At 35.8% G+C, this 13,232-nt stretch overlaps 1 protein-coding gene across 7 annotated transcripts in view; it reads right to left on the bottom strand.

Annotated features, from left to right (window-relative positions):
* MYO9A (myosin IXA) overlaps window positions 1-13,232 on the bottom strand; it is a 234,135-nt gene that overhangs the window by 52,064 nt on the left and 168,839 nt on the right. For all 7 annotated transcript variants that reach the window (XM_045848730.1, XM_045848731.1, XM_045848733.1 and 4 more), the window contains 3 exons: window positions 12,451-12,498; window positions 7,079-7,190; window positions 2,899-2,960 (listed from right to left, as the gene is read on the bottom strand). In XM_045848730.1, coding sequence (XP_045704686.1) covers window positions 2,899-2,960; window positions 7,079-7,190; window positions 12,451-12,498 — 222 coding nt within the window. The remainder of the gene's footprint in view (window positions 1-2,898; window positions 2,961-7,078; window positions 7,191-12,450; window positions 12,499-13,232) is intronic.

Below are 13,232 nucleotides of genomic sequence, written 5' to 3' on the forward strand. Positions count from 1 at the left end.
TACTAAACTGCAGGCCAGTTAGCTGCAAGGACTGGCATTGACCACTGACCACCAACCTCTGGCCTCTGTGGAGGATCAGCTGTGCAGGCCAATGTCAGATCTCACCTCTATTTTGCCCAGGACTATAACAAAATCTGAGCTATAACACAATCTGAGATGGCTGCTACTTGTGCTGGGCTTTGGGATTCCCAGGTAAAGCCAAGCTGTGAATTTAAACTGACTGTTGCTAGTGCTGGGGCTGGGACTCACTGAAGCCAGTTGTTGCTTGTTTGATAGAATATAGGAAGTTGTGGAGCCTGAGCCAAGACCAGTCATTCATATGGCAAAGCAGCTTGGGTGGGCCAGTAAGTTGAGTGGCGCAGAGTCCCTGGGTATCTCTAAGGTGGGTGAAATAGATCTCCAGCTTGGTGGCTCTGTTGGGGGTGGTGGTTGGTTTAGAAAAAGGACAATGGCTCCTGCTCCCTTTGATGCCAGACACTTCAGTTGCTCCCTGTATATCACTGGTGCTTTTTAAGCTGCTACCTTGGTGCTGGAGCTCAGAGGGAGTAAGTCTGAGTTGGTGAGTCCATGTGTGAGTTCTTTAGGAGGAACTGCTTGGGGCTCCACAAGTTTCTTCCACCAACTCAATCCCTGCTGGTTTTTGCAGCCAAAATTTATGGGGACTTATCTTCCTGGCACTGAAGCCCTAGGCTGGGACTCCTTATTCCCAAGATATCCCTCCCAAATTTCTATCCACACGTAGGTGTGGGACCATCCCATTCTGCATCTGTGTCCCTCCTATACCAGTCTGGATGGATGGTTTCTTTCACTCTCTATTTATCAGACTGCCATTCAACTCGATTTTGTAGTTGTCACACTTCCATTCAACTTGATTTCTGGCGCCTCTGAGTTATGATTTTTCTATATTTAGTTGTAATTCTGATGTGGTTGTTTGCATAGGTGAGCCATGTCTGCCTATACTACCATCTTGGAGTTGATTTCCTTAAATCAGCTAATATGCTTTTAAACCTATCTTTTAAGTTTTATAAATTGGGTTCCATTTTTTATTTTTAGAATTTCCATTTGAATAAATATATATTTACATGAATTATTTTTTCATTTAGATTGTCTATTGTCTAATTGTCTATTTTCTAATAGACAATTTTTTAAAATCTTTTTACGTATTATCTGAACATACTAATCAAAAAGTTTTAGGTACATGTCTGACACTTCAGTAACTGGATCATCTTTGAGTCTACTGAAATTGTCTACTTGTTTTCTTCTTAGTCTCATATTACATATGAACAAATTGCAAAGGCTTGGATGGTGTTCTCTCTCGAGAAAATTCACTGTGATAGGTAGTTAGAATAAGAAACAGATAATCTCAATCCAATCAAGAACAGCGTGGTCCTGGCTGGTGTGGCTCAGTTGGCTGGAGCGTCTTCTCGCAGACCACAAGTTTGTGGTTCAATTCCCAGTAGGTTTGATACCAAGTCAGAGTGTATACAAAAAAGCAACCAATTGATGTTTCTCTCTCACATCAATATTTCTCTTTCCCTCTTTCCCTTCCCCTCTCTCTAAAAGCAATGAAAAAAAAAATGTCCTTAAGTTGATATATTTTTTAAAAGCTTGTTTTCAGTTTTTATAAAGTTCAGTCTATCAATGATTTACCCCCCTTTCCTAGAGTATAGCTCTTCAGAGGTGTTAGTGAAAGTTTTATAGTACTGACTATGTTTCCACTTTGAAGGTGGATCACGCAACCTCAATTTTTCTTTCCTTAGCACTGTGAGACTGAAAAAAACCCCTCTCATCTGCTTTTTTATTTAGTTCCTTAGCCCTTTGCCCTGTGCAACTTAATTTAGAAAATGCCTCGAGAGGAAAAGTTCTGATTTTCAGGCTCACTTCTCTATGTCTGGATCATGGTCCTTCAAGTTCTGACAATCCTAGACTCCAAATTTTGTTTTTATAGCCCTATGAGATTCCTAAAAACTTTCCTGACTTCTCCGTTTCTTAAATGTGGCCCTATGCCTATGAGGAGAAAAACACCTCATAGATATAGATTTACCACTCCACAACTCTCTTTTCTCTAGGATCTAGGCCCCTAAAGTCCCGTTTCCCTGAGCAGTTTTCTGATGTTTCGCAACAGACCCTTTCAAATGTTCTCAGCATGGACATTAGTCTATCACAAGCTACTCCATCTCAGCTGGAAGCAAATATCCCACCTACATTATATTTTAATGCTTGAATGAAATTTTCCTTTGTCCTTTGCCATGATTTGCCTATGAACTTGGAACTGCTGCAAATTCTATGCATACGCTACAAAAAACATGCACACACATTTATAGTTCAGATTTTCACAGTATTGTTAGTCATCTGTGACTAAAACGTGATTATACATCAATAAAACCTGAAAGCCTTCAAAAATGGTTGCATCCTTGAAACATGAAATACCAAAATACGTGTAGTCTCTTTTAGTTCTCTGTGCTTCACAAGCAGAAATATGTAAAAATACCAACTATGTGGTGAATCTTGATGTTTAGGTTAAAATCTTTAATTGTAAAGATTTCACTTTCAAGATAATTCCTAGGAAGATTTATGAGTATTTAATGAAGTAGGAAACCTTTCAAAGTAATATTTCAATAAATTGTTGGGGAAACAGTTTAGTAGCTTCCATGTAGTAAAGGTAAATATGGTTCCAGGAAAATCAATTCAGTTGCATAGAGAGATGTATATGTACATACATATATGTATATACTGAATCATGACATAAAATGTATTTCTTACTGAGATTTGTGGTCCAATGTTTGAAAACTACTGCTCTATAAAATTATTGAAGAGTCCTTGATTTCTTTCCATGAGGCACAAAAAACCCCCATAATATATCTGTTAATTATTACTCATAGGAAATTAATTTCTTACCTTTTTAGAACACTTGGCTGTAGTTTTCAGACAGCATTTCTTATGGCAAGCATACTTGCATACTGAAAAACAGATTAAAATGCAGAATTTTTAAAAGTCTGTACATCAATGATAAGAAATTTAAAAGTTTATTTTGTATATAAATTTTTTTCTTTAAATCTGAGACTGCTATAAATTGCATATATATATATTTTGTACAATACTAGAAAGAAAAAACTTAACCCATTCTTTATAGATTTAATTTACTTATTTAACCCATTCTACTTGGAAATATAAAGTTGAAAAACATGCCTAAAATTTCTAACCAATGTTTATAAATATTTTTTATTCTTTCAAGACTGCCCAACCTTTCTCCCACTCTGTCATATTTTCAGTAGAATATTTATTTATATCTGTGGTTTCATTCACAAATTAGTGTTCATGTTCCCCTCATACACTTGCTCTATAATCTGCTAAAATGCCAGAAATACCTATTAGGAATCATTCCAATGGGCAAGAAAGGCATAACTGCTGAAGACCCTTAATGAAATAAAAAGTTAAACAGCACATTAAGGTATAAGAAAGGTCTTATTTATTTTATTAGAAGGTCCAGAACAGAGCTCTAAAGAACTAAAACATAACATGTGTTTGGGAAGATAAGATAGAGAAAAGGTTCACAGCAGAAATAAAGTCTTAGAGCAGATGATAGCAGGGTGCCTAGGCAGTTGGGAAGAGGCGCTCCAAGAGGAGGGTATTGAGAATACACTTGGACTATGTCATTTTGCTATATAAGCTCTGGTGCCTGCATATCAACAACTGTGTAACCGTGCCCTTCTATAGTAAACTTGTGGGTTTTCAAGGCCAAGATCAAGTAGAGGAGGCTATCACTGTATTGATGAAATCACCAGTACAGGTACAAAGAAAGTTAGTAATTCTACTAAGAAATCAAACCTAAAAAAAGAGAAAAACAGATTATTCATTAGAGGATTCTAGGACAAAAAAAATAAAATCAAACCAAGCCCACCGAAGTAATAAAAAAGCAGATTCTTCACATTTTCAGTTTTGAATCACAGAGAAAATTATACCAAACCAACATGAATCAAACTAACATTAGTCACCATAACTTTCAAACTACTGATAACAAAAGAAAAACAACTGCACAAGTGAACATATCTACCAATAGTGGTGATTTGGCTATGGTGAACAGGACTTTTCCTGTTGCCACACTAGGTCCAGCCCTCCCTAATGTTTCATCATTCAGTTCTAGCCCACTAGTAACTAGGCCCTCACAGAATTGCTGACAGCACCAGAGGAGATCCATAGAATGACAGGAATGGAAAAAGTTCCTCTGTAAGCCAGAATCAAGTTGACCTGCAAAAAGTCTCTAATCTCATTCTAGGATTTATGTGGTTCTGATGAAAGGATTACAGCAGGGGCAAAAAGTTACCTTTTTGGTTATAATCTAAGAACTCATTAGTTAATTAACCCATTAAGCCCTAGCTGGTGTTGCTCAGTGGCTTGAGTGCCACCCTGAGAATCAAATGGTTGCTGGTTTGATTCCCAGTCTAGGGCACATGCCTGGGTTGTGGGCCAAGTCTCCAGTAGAGGGGCGTACAAGAGGCAACCACACACTGATATTTCTTTCCCTCTCTTTCTCCCTCCCTTCCCCGCTTTAAAAATAAATAAATACAATTTAAGAAAATTCATCCATCCATCTACCCAATAAATAGTTATTAAAACTTATGATATTCCAGAACAGTTCTAGGCACTGGTGATACAGAAAAGACAGGTAAGTTTCCCAACCTTATAGAGCATATATTCTAACTAATAAGAAAACAAATGAATACTTGAGTGGTTAATAAGTGCTGTGAAGACTTTTAAAGCTGAATAGGGATGACAGAGAATAGGAGGAAAAGGATGGCATTCTGGGTAGAAACATAAGAAAAGAGTTCTCTAGGACTTCTGGCCAAGATGGAAGCATAGGTAGACACACTGTGCCTCCTCGCACAACCAAAACAACCAAACAAACAAAAATTTAGAAACAAAAAAACAATCAGTACTGACAGAAAACTGAACTGTATGGAAGTCCAACAACCAAGGAGTTAAAATAGACATTTATCTACACTGGCAGGAGGGCAGGAGCTGGGGAGCCGAGTGGAGAGGACTCCTGGCAAAGTGGCAACTGGTGGACCCCAGGTGTATAAGGCAGCAGCGGGCAAACCCAGCAAGGGGGCTGATTGTGGAGGGGCGCAGCTCACAAGGCAGCTGGTGGACGGGGGTCCCACATTTGCAGGCTGATACACCAGGTAAAACTAGGGAGCGAAACAGATCTCACAACCTACAGTTCCAGCGCAGGGAAATAAAGCCTCAAAACACCGATTGAAAACACCTGTAGGGGCTGAAGTTCCGGGAGAGACTCCTAGCCTCACAGGAGAGTTGGTTGGAGAGACCCACAGGGTTCTAAATGTACACAAACCCACCCACCTGGGAATCAGCACAAGAGGGGCCCAGTTTGCTTGGGGGAAGTGGCGGAAGGGACTGAAATCCAGCAGAAAGTAGAGTGAGTACCACTGTTCCCTCTTGGACCCCTCCCCACCTACTGCATCACAATCCACTGATGAGGGTTGCCCTGCCCTGGTGAGCACCTATGGCTCTGCCCCTCACTACATAACAGATGTATCAAGACAAAAAAAAAATGGCCCAAAGGAAAGAACAAATCAAAGCTCCAGAAATAATTCAACTAAGTGATGAAAAGATAACCAACCTATCAGATGCACAGTTCAAAGCACTGGTGATCAGGATGCTCACAGAACTGGTTGAATTTGGTCACAAATTAGATGAATAAATGAAGGCTACACTAAGAGAAATAAAGGAAAATGTACAGGGAACCAATAGTGATGGGAAGGAAACTGGGACTCAATGGAGTAGACCAGAAGGAAGAAAGAAAACAACCAAACAGAAAAGAATGAAGAAACAAGAATTCCAAAAAATGAGCAGAGGCTTAGGAGCTTCCAGGACATCTTTAAACATTCAACATCTGAATTATAGGGGTACCAGAAAAAGAAGAGGAAGAACAACAAGTGGAAAAGTTATTTGAACAAATGATAAAGGAGAACTTCCCCAATCTGGCAAAGGAAATAGACTTCCAAGAAGTCCAGAGAGCTCAGTGAGTCCCAAAGGAGTTGGACCCAAGGAGGAACACACCAAGGCACATCATAATTACATTACCCACAATTAAAATGAAGGAGAGAATCCCAGAAGCAAGAGATAAGGAGACAGTTACCTACAAAGGAGTTCCCTTAGGACTGTCAGCTGATTTCTCAAAAGAGTCCTTACAGGCAAGAAGGAGCCGGAAAGAAGTATTCCAAGTCATGAAAAGCAAGGACCTACATACAAGATTGCTTTATCCAGCAAAGCTTTCATTTAGAATGGAAGGGCAGATAAAGTGCTTCCCAGATAAGGTCAAGTTAAAGGAGCTCATCATCACCAAGCCCTTACTATATGAAATGTTAAAGGAACTTATCTAAGAAAAAGAAGATAAAAAAGTGTACAGTAAAGTGACAGCAAACTCACAATTATTACCAACCACAGATAAAACATTTTTGTTTTTGTTTTTAAAAACAAACTAAGCAAACAACTAGAACAGGAACAGAACCACAGAAATGGAGATCACATGAAGGGGTAGTAACAGGGGAGTGGGAGGAAGAGAGAGGGGGAAAAGGTACAGAGAATAAGTAGCATAGATGGTAGGTAAAAAATAGACAGGGGGAGGGTAAGAATAGTATGGGAATGTAGAAGACAAAGAATTTATAAGTATAACACATGGACATGAACTAAAGGGGGGGAATGTGGGTGGGAGAGGGTGTACAGGGTGGAGGGGAATAAAGGGGGTAAATGGGACAACTGTAATAACATAATCAATAAACTACATTAAAAAAAAGAAGAGTTCTCTAAGAAGTAACATTTGAGAGTAGCATTTGAGTAGTGACATGAATAAACTGAAATAGTAAGTCCTACCAACATCTGGAAGAAAAGCATTTCAGATAGAGTGAGATGCAAATACAGTGATTAAAGAACATCAAAATATCTGGTTTGGCTACCAGGAGTAGACAAAAGAAAGTAGTCAGTGGTGAGGTTAAAGAATTAGGAAGTATTACTTTATCCTTTATGTTAAAGAAGACATAAGATCTCCTATACTTACACTTGCAAACAGAGGCTCGGTCCATTATCCATATCAAAGAAGAACAGTACTCGCAGTATGTAGGAATGCTATACTGAGTGGCCTTAAAGATGTGACCATTGTGCTCTTCCACCTGAATGAAAACAATATAGCTATTTATGTTAAAGCCAACAGGAAATGTTGCCCTAACATGGTCAACCAATGGGAAATACTTCAATCTCTTGTTAAGTCCTTTTGAGTGCTTATTCCAGAAGGAAAATTATAATCTCCTAAGGAATAAAATAAAAGTAAAATATGTGTTCCCTGCTTTCAAAGAGCTAACAATTTAGTGGAGAAACAAGACCAAGTTATATGAAAACCAGAAGGGAATGCTACAAACACATTAAGAGCTGTCTTATGTGAGTCTAATTTGCATGTTAAATTAAAAACAGTTCCTAAATCTTTATTTTCAACCCCAAAAACCTTTTACACTTTTGAGAATTATTAATGACCTCAAAGAACTTCTGTTTATATGAGTTGTACTTACTGATATTTGCTGTATTAGAAATTAAAACTGAAAAAATTTTAAGTATTTATCCAATTGATTTAAAATTAACACTAAACATATGATGTGGTTAACTTTTTTTATGAAAAGCAATGATATCTTTAAAACAAATAATGACAAGGGGTATTGTTTCAACTTTTTGTAGATTTCTTTAATGTTGGGCTTAATGAAAGACACCTGCATTCTCATAGCCCCTTCTTTATTTAACCTGGTAACAGGTGTAGTTTAGTTTGAAAGATATGAAGAAAATTCAGGTTCACACAGATATGAAATTGAAAAACATGGAAAAATAATTTGCCTTTTCAGATGATACTATATCAAATCTCTACAATTGACAACTCAGGGGTTAATTGAAATAAGAATCTAAAACCACACTAATGAACTCTTTATGCTCTGTGATATTAAAGTGCATTTTCCTGGGCTTCATTAAAATTTTCAACTTTTATTTCAAAGTACTATTAAGAAAATAAAAAGACCAGTCACAGACTTGGAGAAAATATCTGCAAATTGTGTATGTGATAAAGGACATCTATCTAGAATAGATGTAGAACTGTTATAACTCGGTAAGAAAATGGTTCAATTTAAAAATGGGCAAAATACTGAATAAACAGTTCATTAAAGAAATACAAATGGCCAATAGGCACACAAAAAGATGATTAAAATCATTAGTCATCAGGGAAATGCAAATTAAAGCCACAATGAGATACTGCTTCACACTCACTAGGAAAGCTACAAGTTAAGAAGACAATAACGACTGTTAGTAAGGATGTGGAGCAACTGAAACCCTTGGATATTGCAGTTGGGACTGTAAAATGGTACAGTCACTTGGAAACAGTTTGGCAATTTTAAAAATATTCAACACAGAGTTTTCATATGACCTAGAAATTCTACTGTTATGTTTATACCTGACAAGTGAAAACATATGTTCACACAAAAACCTGCATACAAATATTCACAGCAGCATTATTCATAATATCCCCAAAGCAGAAACAACCTAAATAACCAACAAATGATAAAAGGATTAACACAATGTGGTATATCCATACAGTAGAATAGTATTTCAGCACTAAAAACCACTGAACTATTGATATGCATAACTTGAACGAACCTAAAAAACATTATGCTAAGCCATATATTGTATGATTCCATTTATGTGAAATGTCCAGAAAATATTACAAAAAAACTAAAAGTAGATTGGTGATTGCCTAGAACTGGGAATGGTAAAGGACAATGACTGCAAATTGGCATAATAATCCTCTTGGGGTAATGTAAATGTTCTAAAATTGGATTGAGGTAATGGTTACAGCTATGTCAATTTACTGAAAATCACTGAACTCAGAAGGAATAAATTACACTGTAATTAAATTTACCTCAAAAAGCTCTTTTAAAAAGGATTTTGGTCCATCCTGCACTTTACATGGACATTTTACCTATATGTGATTTTCTAGTACTATGCCCCAGTGATGTGAAGAATGTTGGTTCACAGAGTTGTGCATCCCTCCCGAATGTTGACACATTTTATTATACACTATCAAAAGTCATATTTCTTCATACTATCAACAATTTCATTAGAAAATTCTTTACTGGAAAATTGTCATAATCACAGTGGCAAATAAATCTTTCCACAATTCTAATTTTTGCTTGAAAGCTCAAACTTTACCACTGATAATATTATCAGGTGTTTACTTTGACACCTGATATTATCAGGTGTCACTTTGTTCATTTTCAGAAAATGTCTGCCAAATAAGTCTAAAAGGCACAATTTGTTAATAAAGTAAAAGTGATTTCTATAAAAAAATAGTAGCTAGAGACGCATGTTGACATTAAAAGTTGTGCACAGATGTTCCTAGTAGCATTACTCATACTAACTAAAAAGTGGAAAAATCCAAAAGTCCATAAACTGATGAATGGATAAATAAAATGTAGTGTAATCTACACAATGGAATATAATTTGGCTATAAGAAGCAATAAAGTACCATACATGCTACAATATGCATGAATATTGAAAGCATTACACTAAGTGAAAGAAGGTAGACACAAAAGGCCAATATTGTATGATTTTTTTTATCAATATGAAATGTCCACAATAGAAAAGTAGATTAGTGGTTGTCAGGGCTGGGGGAAGAACAGAATGGGGAGTTACTTCTTAGTGGTGTTACTTCTCAGTTACACAACAACATAGTGAACATATCATGTGCTGCTTAAGATGAGAATGCATTCTGACAAATGCATTGTCAGGTGATTTCGTCATTGTATGAACATCATAGAATGCGCTTATGCAAACCTAAATGGAACAGACTACTACATGCCCAGGCTACATGGTATAGCTTACTGCTCCTAGGCTACAAACCTATACAGCATGTTACTGTACTGAAAACTGTATGCTATTGTTATACAATGTTAGATATTTACATACATAAACATACATAAATACAGAAAAGGCATTGTAATAATATAGTATAAAAGATAAGAAATGGTATAACACCTTGGCCGGGTTGCCCAGTTGATTGGAGCATCATCCCATACAACAAAAGTTGCAGGTTCGATCCCCAGTTGGGGTATGTATGGGAGGCAACCAATCAATGTTTGTCTCTCCCATCAGTGTTTCTCTCTCTGTCTCTCTCCCTACCCTCCACTCCCTCTCTCTCTCAAAAAAAAAAAAAAAATCAATAAACATATCCTTCAGTGAGAATTAAAAAAAAAAAGAAGAAAAAGAAATAGTACACCTATATAAAGCACTTGCCATGAACAGAGCTTGCTAGATAGGAAGTTGCTCTAGGTAAATCAGTGAGTATTGAGTAATGTGAAGACCTAGGACATTACTGTACACTACCATAGACTTTATAAATCCTGTACACTTAGGCTACACCAAATTTATAAAACATCATGAGATTAAGTCAAGCACAAGGGAAATGATGTAATCAAGAGACATGGTAGCAAAAAAAAAGAGACATGGTAAACACGAATGTAAGAATCACAGCATACGGTTTTACAGCAAACATTTTTTTGCATGAGTAGAGAGTATATACTCTAAAACAACAATAAAGAATATTTACTATCCTGTATTCTTTATTGTTATTTTAGAGTCACTTATTATCATTATCAATATTAGGTACTGTATACAATTGTATGTTCTATACTTTCATACAACTGGCAGCACAGTAGGTTTGTTTATACCAGCATCACCACAAACACAAGAGTAGAATTTTGCTCTGACATTATGAAAGCTCTGACCTCACTAGGCAATAGAAATTTCTCACCTTCGTTTTAATCTTATGGGACCACCATCGTTTATGTGGTTCGTGATCAAATGAAATGTCCTTATTCAGCACATAACTATATACTAAACCACACTAAACTATATACTTTAAATGGTTAAAATAGTAAATTTTGTCATATGGATTTTGTCAAATTTTTTAAAAGCTAGATCAATTTACAATTCAATTGTACAAATGCTTTTTTTAAGATAAGCATCATTTGCAGCTATTGCAACTGACTTAATTTATGCTAAGTTGTTAGCAGTTTTACCCATCACTGTTTTTGTGGCGGCTCAGTGAAGAAGAAAAATAATGTTATTACAATTATTATTGTGAAAATAGTTTTAATCTTGCAAAATCCTTGAAAGTGTCCCAGAAACCCCTGAAGATAACACTTTGAGAACAACCAGATTAAGTCGTTTATATAAGTTGACAAAAAGTATAGAAGAATGTACACCATACTATTAACTATAGTGATTCTCTCTATTGAAATAAAATACCCAGAAATAGATGTAACATGAAATAACAAAAATCTGTATGTGAAAAACTTTAAAACCCTTCCTAAAAAGGACACAAAAATCGACTTAAAAAGATGAAAAGATTCAAAATTATAAAGATGTCCATTCTATGTTAACTTAAATGTGAAGTTGAGAAAAGGTATTAACAGATTTTTGCCTAATCAAATTAGACAGCTGAATTCAAAGTTTGTGAGGAAAAACAATAGCCAGAAAAGTTCTAAAAAAGAAAATAGGAAGGATTTAGCCCTGCCAATTATTACACATAATAACAGTTCAATAATTTAAAAAGTGTGGAATTAACTCATGAATATTCAGGTCAACTAATGGAAAAGGATATAAAAGATAGAAAAATGGGCAACGAATATAAACATATAGGCCTTGGGGAAAAATGTAAATAGTACTTGAGCATAAAAAGAGATATTCACTGATAATAAAAGAATATTAAAACTATAGGGAGAAACTACTCAGGTTTTCCTTATTTATCAAACTGGGAAAAATTTAATAGCCCACACTGATACATTATTGTTGAAATGGAAGAATGAGATTACCCATATGAGGAAATGAAGCACTATTTATCAAAATGACAGATACATTTTACTTATGACCCAGTAATTCCAATTTTAGTAATTTCCCTCCACCCACTTACACACACTCTTAATACACACTCTTCACAGTGCCATTATTGTTTGTAACAGCAGAAGAGTAGAAACAACCCAATGGCCCAGCAATGAGTATTAAGACAGCTGTAAAACAGATTTCTGTGCACAGCTATTATGTTTTCCATTGCTACTGTAACAAATAACCAAAAATTTAGCATCTTAAAACAACTACTTATTATCACACAGTTTTGTAGATCAGAAGTCAGCCATTTTAGGAAGCCACCATTGATAACAAGTCAAATCACAAAAGACAAAGTCACATTTATTATTCCAAGTAATTTTTAAAGCCATAAATAACTACTCTAGGCAGCTGATAAACATTCCTTAAGTATCTCCACATGAATACTGTATAATATTCTTCAGACTACTGGCCTAAAAATTACTTTTTTTTGTAACATAAAAGATTATGACTTACTAAATCAGTTTCTTTTTTCCTTCTTTTCTTTCTTTCTGTTTTTGGCACCTGGTGGGAAATAAATACAAAAATTGTGATGTAAAAAAAAAATACTGTACTTCTTTGCAAATGCTAAGATTTTTGCTCAAAAGGCAACAAAATAAGTAAATGTGAGAAATTCTGAAATTTGGTGCAACAGTGCTCATAAAGGCAAGAGAATGAAAGGGCATTTTAAAGATTACTGTCTTTTTAAACCTCAGTTCTGTCCAGAAACCACACCATATTAACTTAAATGATAATTTTGTTTTACCCATTAATTAAATGATTACTAATTTTAAAGATTGCACTTTCCCTATTTTGGCTCTAGAAAACTCTCTATCTCAGAGCTAAATATAAAAAACTATTGCCCTGTCCAAGTGGCTCAGTTGACTGAGTACTGTTCCATACATCAAAAGGTTGCGGGTTCAATCCCTGGTCAAGGCACATATGAGAGGCAATTGATCAATGTTTCTCTCACATTGGTGTTTCTCTCTCCCCCTACACTCCCTTTCCTCCCTTCTTTTCTTCCTTCCCTCCTTTCTTTCTAAAAAAATCAATAAACATGTTCTCAGGTGAAGATTAAACAATAAATAGAATAAAAATTAGAAGCTATCATTTGGATATAAAAAAGCTTTTCTACATGTATTTCCTGCTAACCACAGTATAGAACGCTCCAATGCTAACCTTTTAAAATTATAAACTGAGGCAATATAAACTTAGTAAGAATCTTCCTCTGCATAACATAAAGACCTTAACCAAGATCT

This window comes from Phyllostomus hastatus, unplaced genomic scaffold (assembly GCF_019186645.2).
Source record: "Phyllostomus hastatus isolate PE091 unplaced genomic scaffold, TTU_PhHast_1.1 phas_contig_62, whole genome shotgun sequence".
Lineage (NCBI taxonomy): Eukaryota > Metazoa > Chordata > Mammalia > Chiroptera > Phyllostomidae > Phyllostomus > Phyllostomus hastatus.